General features: G+C 39.9%; 1 protein-coding gene across 1 annotated transcript in view; it reads right to left on the reverse strand.

The window, feature by feature from the left end:
* Positions 1-24,624, reverse strand: part of KAT6A (lysine acetyltransferase 6A) — a 110,735-nt gene that overhangs the window by 83,678 nt on the left and 2,433 nt on the right. The window contains 1 exon segment of the mRNA XM_079779384.1: positions 23,310-24,222. Coding sequence (XP_079635510.1) covers positions 23,310-23,909 — 600 coding nt within the window. The 5' untranslated portion in view covers positions 23,910-24,222.

The following is a 24,624-nucleotide window of genomic DNA, read 5'->3' on the forward strand; positions in this document are numbered from 1 at the left end:
AATAGACAGGCAAATTTTTTCCCCTTTAAGTAACTCCCACAGATATTTTACTACAAATGCTAGCAATCACAAAGACTTTAATTGCCATTAATAACTAAAAGGCTAAATTCTGAAAGATTAGAGCCCAGAAAAAGCAGTACTTTCTAAACAGGTCTTAAGGGCGATGAGATAGGAGTAGAGAGTAGTCTTCCCTTATACAAGTAAGTTCAGTTAGCAAAATTAAAGTGGTGTAGAGGTGGGGATTCCACAATTCCCTTAATATGCTTATGTGAACTATAAATATGCACTGTGTTCTAAATTTATTATGATAAGGATTTCTCTGTTCTCTAAATATATATTCAGAACTGGTGTACCAAGGAAGCAATTTGGGAAACACAACTCTCTTACTTACTGTTTTTAAATTAGTATTAAAAGTAAGCAATAAAACCATAAAAATCCTAGAAAAAAATCTTAGCAAAATCTCAGACATCTCTTGTAGCAGTATGTTTACAGATACATCTCCTAAGGCAAAGGAAACTAAGGAGAAAATAAACAAATGGAACTACATCAAAATAAAAAGCTTCTGTTCATCAAAAGAAACCATCAACAAAACGAAAAGAGAGCCCACTGTATGGGAGAACATATTTAGCAATGACACATCTAATAAAGGGCTAATATCCAAAATACTTAAGGAGCTCATACAACTTAACAAAGGACGATCAACAGTCCAATTGAAAAATGTGCAAAGGACCTAAATAGACACTTCTCCAAAGAGAACATACAGATGGCTAAGAGACATATGAAAAATGCTCAACCCTAGCCGGTTTGGCTCGGTGGATAGAGCCTCGGCCTGTGGACCAAAAGGTCCCAGGTTCGATTCTGGTCAAGGGCACATGCCTGGGTTGTGGGCTCGGTCCAATGTGCAGGAGGCAGCCAATCAATGATTCCCTCTCATCATTGATGTTTCTATCTCTCTCTTCCTCTCTGAAATAAATAAAAATATATATTTTTTAAAAATGCTCAAAATCACTGATCATCAGAGAGATGCAAATTAAAATGACATGAGGTATCACCTCACACCTGTCAGAATGGCTACCATCAACAAATCAACAAATGACAAGTGCTGGTGAGGATGTGGAGAAAAAGGAACCCTAAACACTGCTGGTGGGAATGCAGGCTGGGGCAGCCACTGTAGAAAACAGTATGGTGTTTCCTCAAAAATTTAAAAATGGAACTCCCATTTGACCCAGTAATCCCACTTCTAGGAATATATCCCAAGAAATCAGAAACACCAATCAGAAAAAATATATGCACCCCTATGTTCATAGCAGCACAATTTACAATAGATTTGGAAACAACCTAAGTGCCCATCAACAGATGAGTAGATTAAAAAACGGTGGTACATCTACACAATGGAATATTATGCTGCTGTAAAAAAGAAAGGACTCTTACCATTTGCAACAGCATGGAGGGACCTGGAGAGTATCATGCTAAGTAAATAAGTCAGTCAAAGAAAGACAAGTATGACAGGATCGCACTCATATGAGGAATCTAAGTAACAAAATAAACTGATAAATGGAGTGGATCCAGAGACATGGAAGCATGGAACAGAGTGCAGAATCTCTGAGGGAAGGTGGGGGATGCTGGGTGGGTGGAAGGTAATCAACCAAAGACCTTGTATGAACACACCGAGTGGCCAGATTATTATGATCTCTGAACGCATAATAATCTGGCCACTCAGTGTATATCCTATAGAATAAAAGGCTAATATGCAAATTGTCCCCTCGACCAGGAGTTCAACCAGCAGGCAGGCCGGCCAACCGCCCATGTCCCCTCCCCCTGGCCAGGCTGGCCGGACCCCACCCATGCATGAATTCATGCACCAGGCCCCTCTAATACACACACACACACACTGAGTGGCCAGATTATTATGCGTTCAGAGATCATAATAATCTGGCCACTCAGTGTATATGCATAACCCATGGACACAGACAATAGTGTACTGAAGGCCTGGGGTGGGATGGGGTGTCCGGGAAGGGCTGGAGGGGATTAATGGGGGGGGGGGGGGGGGAAGGGGACATATGTAATACTTTCAACAATAAAAGAATTATTTAAAAAATAATAATTTAGCCAAAGCCGGTTTGGCTCAGTGGATAGAGCGTTGGCCTGTGGGACTGAGGGGTCCCGGGTTCGATTCCGGTCAGGGGCATGTACATTGGTTGCAGGCACATCCCAGTGGGAGGTGTGCAGGAGGCAGCTGATCGATGTTTCTAGCTCTCTATCCCTCTCCCTTCCTCTCTGTAAAAAAATCAATAAAACATATTTTTTTAAAAATAATAATAATAATAATAATTTAAAAAAATAAGAGTAAGCAATAAAAAAAGTTGGCCCTGGCCGGATAGCTCAGTCAGTTAAAGCATCAACCCAATACACCAAGATTGTGGGTTCAATCCCCAGTCAGGACATGTACAAGAATCATGTACATGAACCAATGAACGCATAAATAAATGGAACAACAAATCGATGTCTTTCCCCTCTGTCTCTCTAAAATCAACAAATAAAAGTGAAAAAATAATAATAAAAGTGAGCAATAAATATTAACATCAAGGTTCATTATTCAAAGATTAACTAAGACTTTTCCTTATAAGAAATACACACACACTATACAGGGTGGGGCAAAAGTAGGTTTAAATAATACAATAATTAATAAATAATACAAGAATAAATTCTTTCATGTACTCACAACTGTAAACCTACTTTTGCCCCACCTTGTATAACAATCCTTTTCAAAATATTTACATATGCATATCCTTAAATTAAAAACACCAGCATACGTACACAAAACACTTTAACACTTTTAACATCTCTATAAACATAATACAACCAACTGAGAGATTAATGGTTACAAATACAAAAGTCAAATACTCATAAAATAAGAGTCAAAGAGAACTGCAATATGAAAATAAGTAATATATTTAAAACAGAGGGGCGCTGGTGAAATACAAGTAGACAGCTCTACTATGAAGGTGGGGACAGAGGGAACAGAAAAAATTTTTCTCCAAAAGTAGCGTTTAAAGATCAAGACTATTCTTAATTGGGGGGGAAGAAAACATTTCCAAGCCTTCGCATTTTTAAGATAGTACATACAACAATTTAATGAGCAAATATAGTTGTTTAAAGTATATTTTGTATGCTATTAAATTATTCAAATGACTTTGGATCTCTGGAGTGTACAAAAAAAAAATTAGCATTGCCTATACTTCCATTTCCCCCCAATTCATTTTTGTCAATCTTTTACTAGTTAAATTTTTAATGTAAACTTATTGAAAATGCTCTTAGAGATATTTTTATTATATATCAATAGAAAAATATAAGCAAAATTAAGTGTCCTTAAGCCTTTTTAAATTCAGAATTCATCTCTGAATCTTTCTATTCAGAGTTGTCAGTGCTCATTTTTTGTTGTTGTTGCTATTTGTTTCTAGGGTATCATTCTTTGAATCACCCAAGGTGTCAATGTGATGCAGTAATTCTTAAAGACTATTTCACTCTGGCCTCCAGAATTTTCTTCCAAGCTATTGACCCCATTCTGCAAATTTGGATGCTAACACTTTCTTAATCTTATCAAAAGGTGTCCACAGAAAGTTTCTGGGGACAAACCAGGACTCATATAATCCTAAAATGGTTTGTGAATCCAAATTTTTATCAGTCTTTCTTCAATAGTTCAAAACACTATTTCATTAAAAAGATACCATCAGCACTAGTTAGCCCCTTGATACAGGCTACTGAGAGAGAGAGAGAGAGAGAGAGAGAGAGAGAGAGAGAGAGAGAGAGAGAGAGAGAACGAGAACAGACGTCTGTTGTGAAAATAAGGACGATGTCAGCCGTATTGTTGATTCATCTAACCGCATGTTTCTATTCATCTCTATTAGCTGGCACATAGTAAGCACTCCATAAAGTCAAAGGCATACTGAATGAAACCCCAACAATCTCCAGTCAGCTTGATAGTGCTGAGATAGTTCAAGTACTTCATTCATTTGCTAAATGAATATTTCAAACTATGAGCCAGGCCTCCTGACAGACACTGAGACATAAAAAAATAAAAAGCAGCCCTTGCCTTTAATTCCAGCAGGAGAAGCAGAGAGACTACCATAACACAGGGAGAAAAACATCATAGCATCAGCATGCCATCATATGATGAGAATATGTTATGTTCATACAGAAAGTTACCTCATCAAGTAATGGTAGTGGATAGGTCAAGAAAGTTTAAAAGATGAGTATTAGCTATTTTGTCTGTACATGGAGTAATATCTAAAAAAAATGACATTCCAAGGAGAGATACAAATAAAAACTGAAAGGCAAGAGAGTGTGGTTAACTACAAGGAGCTGCAATATGTTGAAAGACAGAGGTTTTAATAAAGCGTGGCAACAAATTAAGTTGCGTAAGGCTAAGGAGCCTGAGTTTTATCCAGAAGGAACAGAAATCCACTAGACTTGAAGATTTTAAACAAGGGGAGGGCATGATATTTTAAAGAGAGTAATTAGACAAAAGTATAGAGGGGAACTCCAAAAGTCTAAATAGCATAAGCTCCATGAGGACAGGATTTTCCATTTGGTTCACTGCTCAATCCCCAGCACTTAGAACAGTACCTACCACATGTCAAATATCACTAAATATTTTTTTGAATGAATGAAGGAAAACCAGCTGAAAGACAAGTGCAATAACCCAAGAAAGAAAGAAAAAAAAAAAACTGAACTAAAGCAATGGGAGACAGATATAGGAAGCATGACTAACTCTGCTAAAAAAGCAATTTTTTTACTTGTAAGTATTCAATGTTACCTTTCCCTTCCACTAATGCAGCTCAAAGAGACTAACAATATTGTAAATTCTAAGCTCTGCAAAAAAATCCAAGTTAGTTTACTAAAGAGCTACAAAAATGTCAGAAAACTGTTCCTAGTGGCAATATTAAAGAAATCACAATTATTTAACTTACAGTCAGGACTATAGTTATTATCCATCTTTGTTGAGGTCAGAAAATTATTTGAGTCAACATCTGCATGACAATCAACAAACAATAAGTGTTCAAAATCTGCATGACAATCAACAAACAATAAGTGCTGGAAAGGATGTGTAATAAAGGAAACCCTCGTGCACTATTAGTGGGAATGTAGATGGGTGCAGTATAGAGTTGCCTCAAAAAATTAAAAATGGAACTTCCTTATGACCCAACGATTCCAATTCTGGGAATTTATCTGAAGGAACCTGAAACAGTAATTCTAAAGAATATATGCACACTTATGTTCACTGCAGCATTATTTACAACAGCCAAGATTGGGAACCAATCCAAGTGTCCATCAGTAGATGAGTGGATAAAAAAACCTGTGGTACATTTACACAATGGAATACTAGACTACTACTATTCTTAAAGGGTAAGAAAGAAAGAAATCTTATCCTTTGCAACAGCATGGATGGACCTTGAGAGCATTATGCTAAACCAGTCAGAGAAAGATAAGTACTATATGATCGCACTCATATGTGGAATCTAATGAACAAAATGAACTAACAAGCAAAAGAGAGACAGACTCATAGAGAGCAGGCTGATAGCTGGGGAGGGGGGAGCACTTGGTGGGAATGGTGGAGGCATAGAGAAAAAAGAAATACTCATGAACACGGACAACAATGTGGTGATTGTGAGGGTGGGAGGGTGGGAAGGGTGGCTGAAGAAGGGAATGGGGGGATAAATGGTAATGGACGGAGACTTGGTTTGGGGTGGTGAACACACAAGACAGTGCACAGATGATGTGCTGTAGAATTGTGCACATGAAACCTATATAATTTTGTTAACCAGTGTCACGCCAATAAATTCAATTAAAAAATAAATAATAGCCCTGGCCGACATTGTTCAGTGGTTAGAGCGTCAGCCTCGCACCAAAGGGTCAGCCCCACACCAAAGAGTCAAGGTTTTGATTCCTGGTCAAGGGCACACACCCCCAGTCAGGGCTCATATAGGAGGCAATCTGTTGATGTGTCTTACATCGATATTTCTTTCTCCTCCTCCCTCCCTCCCTTCCACTCTCTCTGAAGAGCAATGGAAAAAATATCCTCAGGTGAGGATTAGCAAAAATAACTAAATAAAATAAAAATAATATTTAGCAGTGCTATACTAAGTGCTATCAAATACAGTGTTTCTTATCATTTCCAAAATTGTGTGCAGTATCATGTCCCCATGATGAAACTGAGGGGCAAAAGGTTAAATACTTTGCCCAAAAACTACACAACTGGTAAAACCAAAAAGCAAACTCCAGAGCCCACATTCTACTTGCTCCCCTAAATGATGGTAATGATTTGAATGTCCAAGGATGCCCACGCTGTTTAGGGCAGTGTTGGGCAAACAATGGCCTTCAGACTAAATCTAGTCCTCCAGATGTTTTGTAAATCAAGTATTACTGGAATTCACACCTGTTTGTTTACATATTGCCTATGGCTGCTTTGCTCAGAGTTGATCAGAGACCTTATGGCCCACAAAGCCTAAAGTATTTACTATCTGAGCCTTTACAGAAAAAGTTTGCCAATGTTTGTTTTAGACTATCAATACAATCAAAGCTTCACTAACTAGGAACATAGATATCAATACATCAGGCAAATTAATTTTAATATCTTCATAAACCTGTCTAAAAAGCAGTTTTTGTACTCAGATTATCAGAGCTCCCTGGATTTACCCACCACCACTTCATATACTTTGCTATTATTTCTGTGGCTTCCCCACTTGACTGAGAGCAAGCTATCTATCTAGCATCCCTGTTATAATCCCAATACCTAGCATAGTGCCTGGGACCTAGACATTAAGAAATCTGCTTACGCTCTATCCATTGAGCCAAACCGGCTAGGGCTCTATATCCTGTTAGAATTGACATGTGTTCATGAAAACTTTAAATAGTCTTCAAAATATGACAGTATCTTGTGGGTTAATGAATTGATTTGTTTTGTTTTGTTGTTTTACTGGAAAAAGAAAAGGGAAGTCAGCACTACTTCCTGCTGCTTATTTTTAAAAACAAAGGCTAAAAAACTATTGGAGCTATGACCTACTCAGACTAAAAACAATCTTTAAAAGTAATTGCTTGCTCTGGCCAGTTTGCCCACAGACTGAAGTGTCCCAGGTTCAATTCTGGTCAAGGGCATGTACCTTGGTTGCAGGCTCAATCCCCGGCCCTGGGCCCTGGTTAGGGTGTGTGAAAGAGGCAACCAATCAATGTGTCTCTCTCACATCAATGTTTCTCTCTCTTTCCCCCTTCCTTCCACTCTCTCTAAAAATCAATAGAAAAACATTCTCAGGTGAGGATTAAAAAAAATTTTTAAAGGTAGTTACTTGGTGAATTTGGTGATTTAGGTACAATTACTATCCCTGTTTCATAGAAAAGGAAAGTGAAGCTCATGGAGGGTAATGTAACTTAAAAGTCAAACAACAAGTAAATGATGAGGCTAAGATCGTAGTCTTCTACAAGCCCTAAACTAATCAGAACTAGTGTTGTATTAATTCTGTACCAGTTCACCAGAACTTCAGTTTATCTCAAGTATGAATTCATAGTGGTGTGTTTTTTTTTCTTTTGACCACTCCACTAGCCTCTATATTCTAGCTCCTATACTTTAGCTATATATCTTGGGCAAATCACTTGACCTCTATGAGTCTTTGTTTCATCTATAAAATACATAACCTCCTTAAAGTATTGTTGTGACCTAAATATAATATGCAGCATATATTTATTTAAAATTATATAGGTTTCAAATACAAGTACTATATAACATGCACTTAAAAAGACTGACAAACAAGGACATACTATATTATCCTACATAATAAAATGGTAATATGTAAATTACCATCACTCCGCTACGCCCACGATTGGGCCAGCAGGAGGCGCAGGGGGCGGGACTCAGGGTGGCCGGGGTAGCTGATTGGGCCAGAAGGACGCTGAGCTCGCGGCGCCTCTGGCGCCGCGAGCTCAGCGTCTGTACCATGGCTGCCGGAGGCTTTCGGAAGGCCTGGGGTGCCTGCGGACAGCCAGCCGGACAGGTCCCCCGCGATCAAAGGCCAAAGCGGGGGACCTGGCCGCCTGTCTGCTCCGGCGCAAGGCCTTTCGAAAGCCTCCGCAGCGCCGGAGGCTTTCGGAAGGCCTGGGGCGCCTGCGGACAGCCAGCCGGACAGGTCCCCCGCGATCAAAGGCCAAAGCGGGGGACCTGGCCGCCTGTCTGCTCCGGCGCAAGGCCTTTCGAAAGCCTCCGCAGCGCCGGAGGCTTTCGGAAGGCCTGGGGCGCCTGCGGACAGCCAGCCGGACAGGTCCCCCGCGATCAAAGGCCAAAGCGGGGGACCTGGCCGCCTGTCTGCTCCGGCGCAAGGCCTTTCGAAAGCCTCCGCAGCGCCGGAGGCTTTCGGAAGGCCTGGGGCGCCTGCGGATAGCCCGCTGGTGCACCAGGTGCATGATTAAATCATGCACTGGGCCTCTAGTCTATTAAATAGAGTTTTCCTGCCATCAGTAAAAAAGTAATAGGTTAAGATTTTTCTTTGGGGGGGAGGAGGCAGCATTCTACAGGACAGAAACCTACCAGTATAGGCCACTGCTTACAAGAGACTCAGCAAAAAGACCTAGATATTCTTTTTCTTGTTTTTTGTGGTTTTTTTTTTTTAATCCTCACCTGAGGATATTTTTCCATTGATTTTTATTTAGGATGGAAGGGAGGGAGGGTGGGGAAGAGACAGATACACTGATATGAGATAGACACATTGATTGGTTGCCTCCCACATGCAGGATTGAACCTACAACCCAGGTATGTGCCCTGACCAGGAATCAAACCCAAGACCCTGTGGTGCGTGGGTCGACAGTCTAACCACTGAGCAACACTAACCAGGGGGGAAAAGACCTAGATATTTCTTAAAGCAACATCATAACAGTTTTTTTAAAAACTCAACAAATTTCTGATTACCTCTAAGAATTGCTTGCTTTTAAGCAACTGGTTTAAGATAGCTATCTATAGAATGTGTAGCTTGTCAGTAGGCTGGCAGAACAAATTCCAATGAGGGTGAAAAAATGGAGTAAAAAATGAATGATTCTTCATTTATCAGACTACCAAAGATCAAAAAGTTTGATACCACTATGATTCCCTGGGTGTAGGCAAACAAGAACTGTCATATATATACTTGTTGGTGAATCTCTATGAAGAAAAATTTAGAAATACAAAATTACAAAGGCATACATTCTTTTGACCTAATTATTCCACTTCTAGGAACTAAAAAGTAAAATAACATAGGAAGGAGGTTATTCAACTGACTACTGTTTATAATCATAGAAAACTAGAAATGTATGTCCATTAGCAAGGGTCTAGTTATATAAATTATGGTACACCCATACAATGGAATATCACCAAGCCTTCTGTACTGATATGGAACACACTTAAGATATTGTTACATGGGGAGAAAAAAAGTAAGGTGCAGAACAATGTATTGCGGTAGGTTATTAACTGTGGGAGGGGGGAACAAAGGAAAAATGAATATATAGTGATTGTGGGTTTATTAAAGTATATATTTATTGATTTCAGAGAAGGGAAGGAGAAATAGAAACATCTTCTCAGAGAGAGAATCATTGATCAGCTGCCTCCTGCACGCCCCCACTGGGGACCGAGAATCAAACCGTGACCTCCTGGTTCATAGGTCGATGCTCAACCACTGAGCCACACCAGCTGGGCAATAAAGTGGTTGTTTTTATACACACAGAATCTCTTCAGAAGGTAGAAAAGAAACAAAACTCACTGGCTGCCTCCCAGGAGAACTGGTTAGCAAGGGAATGGGACTTAGGAGAATACTTTTCATGGAATATTCTTTTGTACTTTTTAAATTTTATGTAGTAATAAATAACTATTATCTATTAGGAAAACATAATTTCTTAAAGTTAAAAAAAATACTATATGGTTAATAGAGAACAAATATTACCTTGAAGGAGGTAGCAAATGATACTTTTCAGCTGAGTTATCAAATATTTGCAGAAAACATCTGAAACTCCTCTCCTTTTAATTTATAGAGGCTATAAATTTTAAGAGGATGATTCAGCTTCTAAGTTTAAGAGAGTTAACGCTTTTTTAAAATCAACCTGTTTCTAACATTCCACCCTCCAGTTTAAGCCTGACAGTTTCAATTCAACAAACATTTTCTGAGCATCTTACAAAGTACCAGGAACTGGATACAAAGATTAATAACACATATGACTTGATAAATGCTTTAACAGATGGATGTAATAAATGTTAAAGGAGTACCTACTTTTTTTAATGCTTGTCATTTTTATGAACAAGAGGCAGTCTGATGTGGCTGAAGGAGTACTGAACTTGAAAGAGACCTGGGCTCTAGTTCCATTTATTCCCTTAATTAAGCATATAATTCTGATTAAAACCTGGCTATCATGGCATGAATTGCCTTCCTTACTATAAAAATGTTATATAAGATATACGTGAAAGCAAAATCCTTTAACCCTTTGCACTCGCTTGCTTTTTTCTCGATTCCTTTATTCTAATGCTAACCGTGTCGAGTCACACTCGACATCCGAGTGCAAAAGGTTAAAATCTGTGAGACACTTCAGAAACATGTTATAACCACCCAGAAAAAGTTTTGGAGAAAAAGACTTTATTTCCCCCTCTTCCTTCTCTGGCTTTCTTGGCTGAAGTTGAGTTCTCTACTTAGCCCTAACCGGTTTGGCTCAGTGGATAGAGCGTCAGCCTGCAGACTCAAGGGTCCCAGGTTCGATTCCAGTCAAGGGCATGTACCTTGGTTGTGGGCACATGCCGCACATCCCCAGTAGGGAGGGTGCAGGAGGCAGCTAATTGATGTTTCTCATCTATGTTTCTAACTCTCTATCCTTCTCCCTTCCTCTCTGTAAAAAATCAATAAAATATATTTTTTTAAAAAAGAGTTCTCTCCTTAGCTGAAGTTATCGGATATACAATTATTTTTCTCATTCTTTCAAAGATAGTAGATGATGGAGCCAATCCACTTGTAAAGCATTCAAATAGAGTAAAAGATGAGCCCTGCCAGTGTGGCTCAGTGGTTGAGCATTGACCTATGAACCAGGAGCTCAGGGTTTGATTCCCGGTCAGGGTACATGCCTGGGTTGCGTGCTCGATCCCCCAGTGTGAGGTATGCAGGAGGCAGCCGATCAACGATTCTCTTATCATTAATGTTTCTATCACTCTCTCTCTCTTTCCCTCTCCCTTCCTCTCAGAAATCAATAAAAATATTTTTTAAAAGAGTAAAAGATGAGTTTTTATTGAAAATTACATATATAAAATCCCAAAAAGACAAAAGCAGGTATTCAACAGCAACTAAAAGTTGGAGCTTACACAGTACATTTACTAAAGCCTTGATGCTCTTTCAAATGAGGGTTAATGAGAGCAACAGGCAGCCTAGGATGGCAGCAACAAGGGCAAAAAGGGCCAAAACCGAGTGACAACAGTTGTGGTTTTCATGCTGGCCACCTTGCAGCCTTCTTAATAGATGTGCTTTGTTAGTGCTCTAAATTTAAAGTTCTTTGTTTAAAATCTTGGGCTATTCTTACGCAATGAGAAGAATGTGTTTACCTCTGCCACCACTGCTGTTACTTACCCTGTACTAGTAGAATAATTCTTCAGATAAATCATATCCTTCCTTCTACCATTAAAAAGATAAATGTATGCTGCTGGCTTAGAGGTTATCCTATCACATACCTTAGCCATATAAAAATGCTAATAAATGTTTACTGGGGAGAGTAGTGACTTCAAAACCAAGATCTAAAAGTTAGACATGTGATTTGGTATTTTATTCATATTCAATTAAACATTTATTATGGGCCTATGTTTTGCTTCTAGGCCTTTGTACATGCTGTTCCCTTTGCAGGAACCACTCTTTCCCACCCCACCCATGTGCTTCCCCACCTCACTAACCTCTAACATGTGACTTCCTCTGAGAAGCCTTCCCTAACGTCTCCCACCTGCACTGTTTTATCCCATCAGAGAACTTATCACTGTGTGTTAATCACAGGGACTGTATTTCCTTTACTCATGACCTAATCGCTGTGCTGGCACCTGGAAGATGTTCCATAAATCCCTGTACAGCACACCAGGCATCGTGCTAAATAAACGGGTATACAAAGATGAAAAACAAGATCCTAAATTCAATGTCTAATAGGAGAGGCTAACACATACAATGTAAAACAAGCTATGATGGAGGTATGTACAGATAGGAGGGGCATAAAGAGAACTGAGTCAGCTTGGAAGCAGGATAGGTGGAAGAAAGGGAATAAAGAAGCAGAAAGAGTATATGCCTAAACTAAGTCTGCAAGGTTAAATTAGAGCTAATTGGTGACAAAGAGGGAAAGAATGATCAATCCAATGAGAGATAAACATAGAAGCAAGAGAAAATAAAAATGAGGTGGATCTGAGGAACTGTAAATAGTATGAAATACACATAAACCTTAGTAAGCATCTGATTCCAAGGGAGGGAGGGCTCATTAACATAAAAGTTGCTGGACCTGGTAGGCCGGGAATATGGCCCCAAAATTTGCATTTCAAACAAGTTTTCAGGTGACACTACTGCTACTTCTGGTCCCAGGACCACACTTGGAGAGCCACTGGTATAGTGGGACATAGAGAGAATATGACAATATAGCAGTAGACAAGTTTGGAGCAATGCAGGGGGTAAAGAAGCAAGTTAAAAATCACATACTAGTCCTGGCTGGTTTGGCTCAGTGGACAGAATGTCGGCCTGCGGACTGAAGGGTACCAGGTTTGATTCCGGTCAAGGGCACATGCCCGGGTTGTGGGTTCAATCCCCAGTGGGGCGGGGGGGGGGGGGGGTGCAGGAGGCAGCCGATTGGTGATTCTCTCTCATCATTGATGTTTCTATTTCTGTCTCCCTCCCCTTCCTCTCTGAAATCAATGAAAATATATATATATATATATATATATATATACACACACACACACACACACACACACACACATACATATATATATGTATATATATATTAAAAATCACATACTATGCCATTGAACTTAAGGATTTTAAGAAGAGAAGTAATTTTAATTTTAGGAAGATGATAATAATTTCTAATATTTATTGAGCACAGGACTTCATGTATTCTGTACTGCCCAGCAGCTACTAGCCATACGTTGCTTGTTTTTATTTTAATTTGATGGGAGAGACTTCCCCACATTAAGGGGCAAAGAGTAATGGAACAAGCCCCCTGAGATAGGAGAGAACAGGATCCTGCACATAAATGGAAATATTAGCTATAGACAAGACACTTCTTTCACATCCTCTGAAAAGGTAGCAAGGGGGTAACAATAAGTACAGATGTATTTAGGTTAGTGTGGGAAGGTATAAGTTGAATGAGCTCATTTGGCCAAAAAGATTCTATTTGAAGAAGTAGAACATGGCAGTGTCTGTTAAAAATGAGAAAGGCAAAAGGGTTGGAGGAAATATTGAACTGCTGCAAGAGAACAAGACTACATACATCCCCAAGCAGACGGCAGAGCTAAGATTAGAGGTCACATATTTCTAAGTGACACCCCACCACATGGTTTGTGCAATTTTTATCAAAATGATCAACTGCCCCAAATATTAGCAAAGAAAGAAAATGGTTGGCTTAATTTCAAGGTCTAGGTTCATCAATTAGATGCAAGAGTAAAGTAACTGAAGTGATAAACTAGAATGCCAAGTAACTAGAAGAAAAGGCAACCTTGAGTGGTGGGCAGGGGCACCCTCTGGAATCACATAGGAAACCCTTCTTGAAACTGTCTGAGACCTTGATGAAATAAAAGAGCAAGTTCAGTTGGAATTAGTAGAGAACGGTCAGGGCAGTTATGGTTAGGGAGTAGGATAAAAGAAATTTTCGCTTTCCAGGACTACCCTGTCCTGGATTCAAAGTGTGCTCATGAGAGGAAGTGTGATGTTGTTTCCTGTATTTGTCTGAATTTCGATTATTAGCTAAAAAGTAGCTACTCCTTTTGTCCCCTGACTTGCTAAGCCGCTTCCCATTATACTACAAAGATGTTGGTTCTAGCATTAGAACAATGGTTCTCAAGCCTGGCTATAAGATTCACACGAAGACTTAAAACAAAACTGAAATCTGGGCCCCACTGCTAGAGTCTAATTTAATTGGTTTGGTGCTTACTATTTTAAGGCTCCTTTTGGCAATTCTAAAGTGGATTTAGTGTCAAGACCACTGCTTTGGAAAGAACAGGGCTTTAGATTTATGTTATAAAGTTCAAAAAAATTGACTCGCATGGGAAGAATTGTGGTAACTAAAGCAAGAAAACAGTGAAAGAGGATCTAAAATGATATTTAAAGATGTCCTGAGTAGAAAAGTTGAAAAACCATTAAAGCATAGCATCACATTCAACACACACAAAATGTAATGTTTCCAAGAGTTCTGTTACAGGTTCTAGAAAATTTAAGAGTTAAATGCTTCACTGTAGGCCAATGACTTAGAAAAAAGAAAAATCCCCACTCTACTAAGCAGAAAGAATTGACAACCAACACTTAACACCAGCTCTCCTAGATCAAGGACAGTTCACAATTCCTCAGAGGAAAAAGCAGCCTACAATATAAGCATAATAACCTCCCACATACATGGAATCCACCTCTCCTGCACAAGAGGTAAACAGTAAAGGAATCAGCTGTCTTTCACACATACAAAGATTTTCAGTTTTTAGCTCCCAGATGTTCTTTCTACATCATTTTCTCCTTAACAAGTTTTACCAATTGTCTTAAAACCACCAATCTATATATATAAAAGGCTAATATGCAAAGTGCCCCCTCAGGAGTTCAACTGGGAGACCAAGAGTTCGATCGCTAGCTATGATGTGCACTGATTACCAGGGGGCTGCTCGAAATGAAGGAAGGCCCCGGCCAGCACCCGGCAGCCAAAAAAGGAAGCTGAAAGAAAGGCCAGCAGCTGAAAGAAAGGCCCCAGCCAGCAGCCAGAAGGCCCCAATCGGCCCTGATCGCCAGCCAGGCCTAGGGACCTTACCTGTGCATGAATTTCACACATTGGGCCTCTAATCTATATAAATAAAGAGGTAATATGCAAATTAGGCCAGGACGCCATAACGGGTCAGACTGGACAGGAGGAGGTTGCGGCGCAGGTGAGGCCCAAAGCGGAGATGGAGACAGGGGGCCTGCCCGAGCCAGCATGGCGGCTCCGGTGGCCCCGGAGCAGACACAGGCAGGGGGGCCGGGGGACGATGTGAGTCAGGCGCGGGTCCTGGCCTCCGGCGGCGCTGGTCCGGTCTGACTCCTGCAGCAGCTGGCGCTCAGGCGCTGGTCCCAGCCACCCGTGGGGCGCCTCCTCGCATGGCGGGAGGTGGGGCACCTCCTCGCACGATTTCAATTGCACACTGGGCCTCTAGTTAATTTTATAAACTAAAGGCCGGTGCACGAAATTCGTGCACGGAGGGGTGGGGTGTCCCTCAGCCCAGACTGCACCCTCTCCAACCTGGGACCCCTCGGGGGATGTCCGACTGCCCACCGGGATCGGGCCTAAACGGGCAGTCGGACATCCCTCTCACAATCCAGGACTGCTGGCTCCCAACTGCTTGCCTGCCTGCCTTCCTGATTGCCCCTAACCACTTCTGCCTGCCAGCCTGATCACCCCCTAAACACTCCGCTGCCAGCCTGATTGATGCCTAATTGCTCCCCTGCAAGCCTGTTTGCCCCCAACTTTCCTCCTCTGCCAGCTGGTCACCCCTAACTGCCCTTCCCTGCAGGATTGATCATCCCCAACTGCCCTCCCTTGCAGGCCTGGTCTCCCCCAACTGCCCTCCCCTGCTGGCCTGATCACCCACAACTGCCCTCCCTTGCAGGCCTGGTCCCTCCCAACTGCCCTCCCCTGCTGGCCATCTTGTGGCGACCATCTTGTGTCCACATGGGGGCAGCCATCTTTGACCACATGGGGGCAGCCATCTTGTGTGTTGGAGTGATGGTCAATTTGCATATTACTCTTTTGTTATATAGGATAGAGGCCTGGTGCACGAGTGGGGGCCAGCTGGTTTGCCCTGAAGGGTGTTCCGGATCAGGGTGGGGGTTCCCTTGGGGCGTGGGGCAGCCTGGGCAAGGGACCTGTGGTGGTTTGCAGGCCAGCCACGCCCCCCAGCGACCCAAGCGGAGGCCCTGGCATCTGGGATTTATTTATCTTCTAAAATTGAAACTTTGTAGCCTTGAGTGGAGGCCTAGGCCGGCCAGGGTGTACTGAAAGCTTGACTTCCTCCATTACTGGGGAAACCCAAGCCTACTGCACGCTCCGTGGCTGCAGCCATCTTGGTTGGGTTAATTTACATACTCGCTCCTGATTGGCTGGTGGGCGTGGCTTGTGGGTGTATCGGAGTGGTGGTTAATTTACATATCACTCTTCATTAGATAGGATTATTCAAAAAGTGAACTCCTATTCACAAGGAGGAAGCCTAAAAGGCCATTAACTTGGTCTAAACAAGCTTCCAAAGAACATGGCATCCATGAAAGAGAAAAATAAAAGAATGAGATTACAGTTGAAGTACTGAGGAAAAAATCACTAAGAAATTGTTTAAAAAAATAGTAATATGAAGTGATATGAAAAAATAGCAAATAAAGTTTCAAAACATATAATAGAGAACGGAAATGCATAAATGTCACAATATATATTTACATACTGTATATGAAGCCCCTAGAACCATAAGAAATACAAAAATTCACTGTTAATAACTCATTCTCGAATTGCCCTTAAAAATCAAATTGCCCCCCTGTAGGGCATGTGCCCCACACATTGGGAACCACTGCTCTAAGTATAAGAAAAATGTTTAGGTATGTGCATTAGAGTTTTGGGTATAGTAATTTTGGTTAGCAATGTCTAAACCAAAGGTTGTTCAGTAGCTCAAGTTTTCTTTCAGGGTATGTTATGGGCTGAAAATTAACAAAACCCACAGAGCTCATAGGCTAATTAGAAGACCAAAAAATACAATAGAGTTGATTGTATTTAAACACAAGTTTCATTACAAACATCTCTGCCAGGATTACTTTTAAATGTATGTTTGTCTTTTTTATTTGAACAAGTCTGCTGAGACAGTCATTTCCCAAGCACATCAATACTTAATCTACACCTCAATGACTTATTAATAACAAAATTTTTATTTCTCAGGATGCAGAACATTTAGACTCACCAAAAAATGTTATAAATAATGTAAGAAATGTATAAAAATTATAATTATTGAGATCAATCAGTTGAAAACTCAATAACATTACAAAATCTACATTATCCACGACACTATGTCTTTACCATGACACAAAAAATAAGGTCCACTACATAAGGTTAGGATCATTTTCTCTAAAATAATACTTCTTTACTTAAAGACTGCTATGTCAGCATCATCCTCCATTCCTATCTCCATGATGTAAGAATGAAAACTTGTGGCCCTAGCCGGTAGCTCAATTGGTTAGAGTGTCATCCCAATACATCAAGGTTGTGGGTTGACCCCCCAGTCGGGGCACATACAAGAATCAACCAATGAATGCATAAATAAGTGGAAAACAAATCAATCTCTGTCTCTGTCTCTAAATCAATAAACAAACAAACAAAAGAATTAAAACTTGTAATTTAAAAAGTTTCCCCCAAAATAGTTTCCCAATAATACAAAATACATTTGCTTGCATGCTCTCATAAAAAAATCTTATACTAGTACTAGAGGCCCGTTGCATGATATTCGTGCAAGAATCGGCCTTCCTTCCCCTGGCTTCACTCCCAGCCGCCCGGGAGCCGGCATGTCCTCGCTTCTGTCGGGAGCATCGCTCCTATAGCTCCCTCCGCCGCCACCCCTTCCCCTCATAGCAGGGGTCCCGTCCCTCCCAGCCGCTCTGTGCCTGCATGTGCAAAGTAACCCACCATCTTTGTTGGGTTAATTTGCATACTCACTCTGATTGGCTGTGGGCGTAGCAGAGGTACGGTCAATTTACATGTTTGTCTATTATTAGGTAAGATTTTTTTTCCCCACTTATTTACTACTAATTTATCTCTTAACATTTTTGTAGTATCTTTTGCTTTCGGATGGTTTGAGTTGGTTTTTGGTTTTGTTTTGTTTTGTATTTTAAGTGTACATCATCCCTCAATTTAACAGCACGAATAATTATGAAAGAGTAATTGTTCATAACAACAGGATATCCTATATAATAAAGCGGTAATATGCAAATTAACCCTCACACCCTCACACAAGATGGCCACCACCATGTGGTCAAAGATGGCCGCCACAAGATGGCCAGCACGGGAGGGCAGTTGTGGGCGATCAGACCAGCAGAGGAGGGCAGTTAGGGGTGACTAGGCCAGCAGGGCAGGGCAGTTGGGGGCGACCAGGCCGGCAGAGGAGGGCAGTTAGGGGCAACCCGGCTGGCAGGGGAGGGCAGTTGGGGGCGACCAGGCCTGCAGGAGAGGGCAGTTGGGGGCAATCAGACCTGCAGGGGAGGGCAGTTGGGGGTGACCTGGCCAACAGGGAAGGGCAGTTGGGGGTTACCGGGCCAGCAGGGGAGGGCAGTTGGGGGCGATCGGGCTGGCAGGGGAGTGCAGTTGGGGGCAATCGGGCCAGCAAGGGAGGGCAGTTGGGGGCGATCGGGCCAGCAGGGGAGCAGTTAGGCGTCGATCAGGCTGGCAGGGGAGTGGTTAGGGGGTAATCAGGCAGGCAGGCAAGCAAGCAGTTGGGAGCCAGCAGTCCTGGATTGTGAGAGGGATGTCCAACTGCCGGTTTAGGCCCGATCCCACAGGGATCGGGCCTAAACCGGCAGTCAGACATCCCCTGAGGGGTCCCAGATTGGAGAGGGTGCAGGCTGGGCTGAGGGACACTCCTTTCCCCCACCACCCCCAGTGTCGAATTTCGTGCACCAGGCCTCTAGTCTAAATATAAAGCTTAAAAACATAAACAATTTTATAACATGTAAAATGTGAAACAATTTTACTATAAATTATAGGCCATTTCCAAATAGCTAAATCAAAACTTTTATCATTTTTAACTCTCAGTAACTTGAAAACGTATTTCCATTCTAACCAGCATTCCTACACCAAAAATCTAACTTCCTACTTATTCCATGAATTTAAAATGCCAAATTTCAGTAACAAAATAATTTGGACTCTATATTGTCTGCCTTAATCCCTCACAGAGCCTACATCCTAAATGCACTGTTCATGGTAGGCATCTAAATATTGACTGAATAAATAATGAATAAATGAAGTAAATGAGCAAATTATCTTATAGTAATATTTATATTTCAAAAAGAAAGAAATCTACAAGGAAGAAATTGTTATTTAAGCTAGTTACACATTATCACCCTCACCTATATTCCACAGTTTAAGGGAAAGCAACATTCTGTCCCAAATGAAAGCACTCTATTACAGCCATGCATCCAATCCCATACTGCAAATGATAACATTTTAGTGACAACTGAAATAAAAATTAGAAATTATTTTTTAAGAAAAGAATAAAACAAAATGTTAACAGACAAGCTATTTTTTATGGACCTTAGGTATACAAAACTAGACTATTCACAATCTTTAGTTTCTTATACATCCTTATCACTGGTTCAAAGTCAGTTTTAGAATTCATTCTATGACAGAAAGAGAAAAAAAGGACACAAACAGTGAATGCAGTGATGGAGGAATGTGTCCTTTCACAATTAGAGAATATGCTATTAATACAACGAACATTCATAATTATGTATTTGAGTGCAGTAATAGGCATTATACATAACTCCCAAGAAGCAGTAGGTATAGCTATTATACAATAAATCTGCAGTCAGACTGCCCAAGTTCAAATTCTAGCTCTGTCACCTAATATTTGACTTCGACAAGGTACTGAACTTATTTTATGCCTTAGTTTCTTCATCTGTAAAAAATAACAGTACCTACCCTCACTGAGTTGTATGAGGATTAAATGAGTCAATAAAGTTAGTTTTAAAGTAATGTCTAGCACACAGTAAAAACATGACTAAGTTAAGTAAATAAACTACTACAACCTAAAGCTAGCTCAGATAGTTCTCTAGAACATGAATAAAACTTTTAAATCACAGTATCCCACAGTTTCTCTTCACTATCAATGTGAAAACATACTTAAGTTCAAGTGTCTAACAAAACTCTTAAAAATATTTCTACACAGCTGATCTCATTGAAAAGAGCAGAAACCGCCAAAACCGGTTTGGCTCAGTGGATGGAGCATCGGCCTGTGGACTGAAGGGTCCCAGGTTCGGTTCCGGTCAAGGGCATGTACATTGGTTGCGGGCACAACCCCGGTAGGGGGTGTGCAGGAGGCAGCTGGTCGATGTTTCTCTCTCATCGATGTTTCTGGCTCTCTATCCCTCTCCCTTCCTCTCTGTAAAAAATCAATAAAATATATATATATAAAAAAAAAAAAGAGCAGAAACCACCCTCAGCTGATGAAAATCTAACATACAGGTCTATAGTTCCTTCCAAAGGTTAAAATAGAAAGAAAATAAATAAATACAAAGTTAGAATTGATATAGAAAACAGTAAAGAAGAACTTGCTCAAGTCACTCCATTTAGTCCCTGAATTTCATCTCTCACCCCACAGCTGACCAGGCCAATATATTTATATATTTGCATTCCACAGAAGATAACACCATTTTAGTTTCAAGACATTTCAGTTTTAAGCAGAGTGCCTGACCCATAGTAGGTACCCCCAATACCTATTTGCTGAATTAATTAATGCCTAAAAGTGAAGCTACTTCTGGCCTATGTTTTCCTTTCTCCATCACTGTCAAAAATACACTCTGCATAATTTTTTTGAAACTATCTAAGTTTGTAACAGGAAGCCAATCAATTCTACATAGGAATCCATTGGCTAGTTTAAAAAAGAGGAAGGAAAGTAGTTAAAATACAATAAAAGAAGACATACACTGTTATCTGTTTAGAGGAAGAATAATTCCTCACCCAAGAGTTCACTGTATTATAATTTTGAATATGAGCTTTTCATATCTTCAGGGAAAGTCACTCGGGAAATTCACCACTGAAAATAAGGCTACATTTAAAAATATAAACAGATCCTATCAACTCTAATTTTGTAGATACTGTCATGAAACTACTTTTCCAAGACTAGTACACATACATAGAAGTCTACTCAATGAAACTCAATTTTCCCAAATGTATACTCCAAATTTAGTTACTTCGGTTAACAACACTATAAATTAAAGTTAGTAATCAAAAATACATTTCTAACCAAAGCACGCCAACAGATCTCAACTAGATAAAACTCAGCTCAGCTGCAAAATAAGGATTGTCGGGTTAGGTCAGTGGTGGGCAAACTCATTAGTCAACAGAGCCAAATATCAACAGTACAACGATTGAAATTTCTTTTGAGAGCCAAATTTTTTAAACAAACTTCTTCTAATGCCACTTCTTCAAAACAGACTCGCCCAGGCCGTGGTATTTTGTGCAAGAGCCACACTCAAGGGGCCAAAAGAGCTGCATGTGGCTCACGAGCCGCAGTTTGCCAACCACAGGGTTAGGTGGTTCCCAAGGTCCCTTTGAAAAGTAAAACCCTAGGATAATAGGACTCAGATTTGTCCTACACTGCACTGCACTACACTGACTACTTTTTAAAAATATGGCTAAATATTTTTTAAAATTAAAATATCTAACTCAAGCAAGGGAAATTATAATACAAGCAAGCACCCAGGTGTTCTAACAAGAATTTATAATACCCAATTCACAGATACAACACTGATTTCATTCTAAACTACAAATTATTCCGTTTCCATGCAATTATTAACCTGTACACCGTTTAAAAAGTCGTAGGTATCAATTTTTTTTATATTTCAATTCATTTCAGCCATATGTGATTAAGAAATAGTTCTCAAAAAAAAAAAAAGAAAGAAATAGTTCTCACAGGTAAGAGTTCTTACAGCACTGAACAGAAAAAAGCATTTCAGTCACTTTTCCACTGAATATTCAGTAACACTCTTAATAAATGCTCAAATGATACAGAGCCATTTTATGAAAGTGGTTCTCTATCAGAATCATTTTAAGGGTAATAACAGTAAGATAATGTTTCTATATCAAAGTTTCTATTTTTTCCAAAGTTTACAGAGAAAATTTAACAATAAAATAGATCGCTAAAAACTTCCAAGAAAAATACTGTTAATTTTCAATTGTTATTTAAACAAAATTCTATAGGTGGGATTTATTAACTGCAGTAAATTTAGATCAAATCTTAAATATTTTATACAGGGTGTGGCAAAAGTAGGTTTAAAGTTGCTCATATGGAAAATAATACAATAATTAGTAAATAATATAAGAATAAACTTCTGCATATTCACAACTGTAAACCTACTTTTGCCACACCCTATATTCAAAGTTAACTTTACAATCTTCTGATCCTAGAAGCAGATTCCATGATCTTAAGCAAAGAGTATTTTACTATTGTATACAAGGTGTACAACCACTTTACTACCCCTTTCCACAGTACTACAATTCAGAGCAAATGAAATAAATATAAAGCTAGGACACTAGGTCAATGTAAGAAAACAGCTATTAACAAAATTCTCCTCATCCCCAAATATCTACTTAAGGACCAAAATTTACTGTTAAGAAGACATACTTTCAACTGCACAAAAATAACAGCATAAGACATAGCACAGGAAGGTATATCATCTGTGAATCAAAACTCCCAACTCCCCAGAACTTTACTAATACATATAGGATACTGTATTCCTGACCAATGTAGTTGTACCTGTCATAAATAATATTTAGGACTCATTATATGCAAAGAAATAATATACGACAGAAAGTTAGAATACAAACAGGAAAAATAAAAATTGCAAAATTTGCTTAGCTATTACTATGGGTCAGGAGAATCAGTCTCATTCGTATCTAATGATAATCTGCAACAAAAATGGAAAAAAGGAAAGAATACAGGTTCTTAGAGCCACCTGCTTGTTTCAAATTCATTTCTCCAGCACTTGGTTGCTCATTAACTTCCAGCAGTACAGTATTATAAAAACTTTTATGTAACAGTTTTAAAGTTGTATGCCACTTTTTAATTCTAAACTAAACATGTTGGTGTTTTTTTAGGTAGATCAATAGTCTACACTTTAAATCTTAGGTGTCAAACATTTCAAAGTAGCATCTATTGAGCTCTCACACCTAGAACTCACCAGTAAAAAAAACAGACCTGATCATTTCACAAGTCTCCAAACACCAAACTTGTGTAACTTCTATGTTACTTCCTAGAAATTGGAGTTTGTAGCATACTACATCATCATCTCTATAAGCACTGATGCATATACCATTCTCACCTTATCCTTTTCATGTGGAAGGAGTGACACTGGAGGTAAAGAGGAAAGAGACTCACAACTCTCTTTCCCATCCACATTGGTTGCTTTAGTGTTAAGCCGATAAAGAGGTCCATCTTTAAGAAGTCTGCCATGGCCAATGGCGCGTTTAATAGCCAATCGGAACTGCTGGTGAAAACCTGAGGCAGCACTGCCTCCAAATAATGCAGACACATCCTTCTGACCTTTCAAAAATCGTTCAATGCTTTTCAAAGTTGAGCCACCGGCCTCTGCCAAGCCATCAACCGCCCGCTTGATCAGTTTATTCCAATCTATATTTTGTTTATTGTCTAATTTTCCATGGTTTCGAGGTTTAGGAAGTGCTATTCGCCCAGGATTATCAGGATCTTTATAGGAATTGAGACCTTTATTTGAAACTTTTAAAATTGTCCCATCTTTAACACTCAACTCCAATTGTTCTAAAACAGTTTTACGATCCAAGCCATGGGATGAAGACACTGCATTGCAAATCCTTTCTTCTGAAGGGCGCTGTTTCTGCTTCTTCACTTTTTTGATGGCCTCCAAAATCCATTCCGTATACAGCGGGTTAGCGAGTTTTACCATGGTGAAGGATTCGTATATCCATAGAGTCGTTATCCCTTATCCTGATGCTGAGTAAGTTTTACACCATGGAAAACAACATTCTCGGAGGCTGGGAACCAGTTAACCATAGCATACAAGTTTTCTGGCCTAAGTCCTTCCTCCTTTCAAAAAACAGAATGCCTCCCACTTTACTTTAGAAACCTAAATAACTTGTTATTTGAAATGTTTTCAAGCTTCCCAATAGGTTTCTCAACAGCACCACACATGGGTCTCTTCATAAAGTTGTAAAAATTCAAGAACATCTCATTCCCCTCAGGAAAATGTGCATCTATGCCTGAAAAAAAATTAAAACAAAGTCAGTTTTCTATCAAGGCCCATTTTGTGAATAAGCTATTACTGCAGAAATATCCTGGTCTTTAAAAGCAATCAAATAGTAAGTGTTTACTGAGCACCTGTAGAAGTTTTAATGTTTCTCTCAACGTTCCAAAACAATCATGTATGTAAACCACTGGGATAAAAATGAAAAGAAAAAGCTGAATAACTAGGATACAATGAGGAAACAAAATGAGATGCACTATGAATGACCTTAGGCTACAAGTAACCAGAGGGTGCTGGCTATTCTTTGAGCCACAATCTCTGCTCACCAGTCTATTAACTGAAACTCTTCCTTGACATCTTTCCCCAAGAAACTATTCAGCACTTCAACAAGTATCTGGATTAGTAGAAAGAATCCTGT

This window comes from Cnephaeus nilssonii (genome assembly GCF_951640355.1).
Source record: "Cnephaeus nilssonii genome assembly, chromosome: 8".
Lineage (NCBI taxonomy): Eukaryota > Metazoa > Chordata > Mammalia > Chiroptera > Vespertilionidae > Cnephaeus > Cnephaeus nilssonii.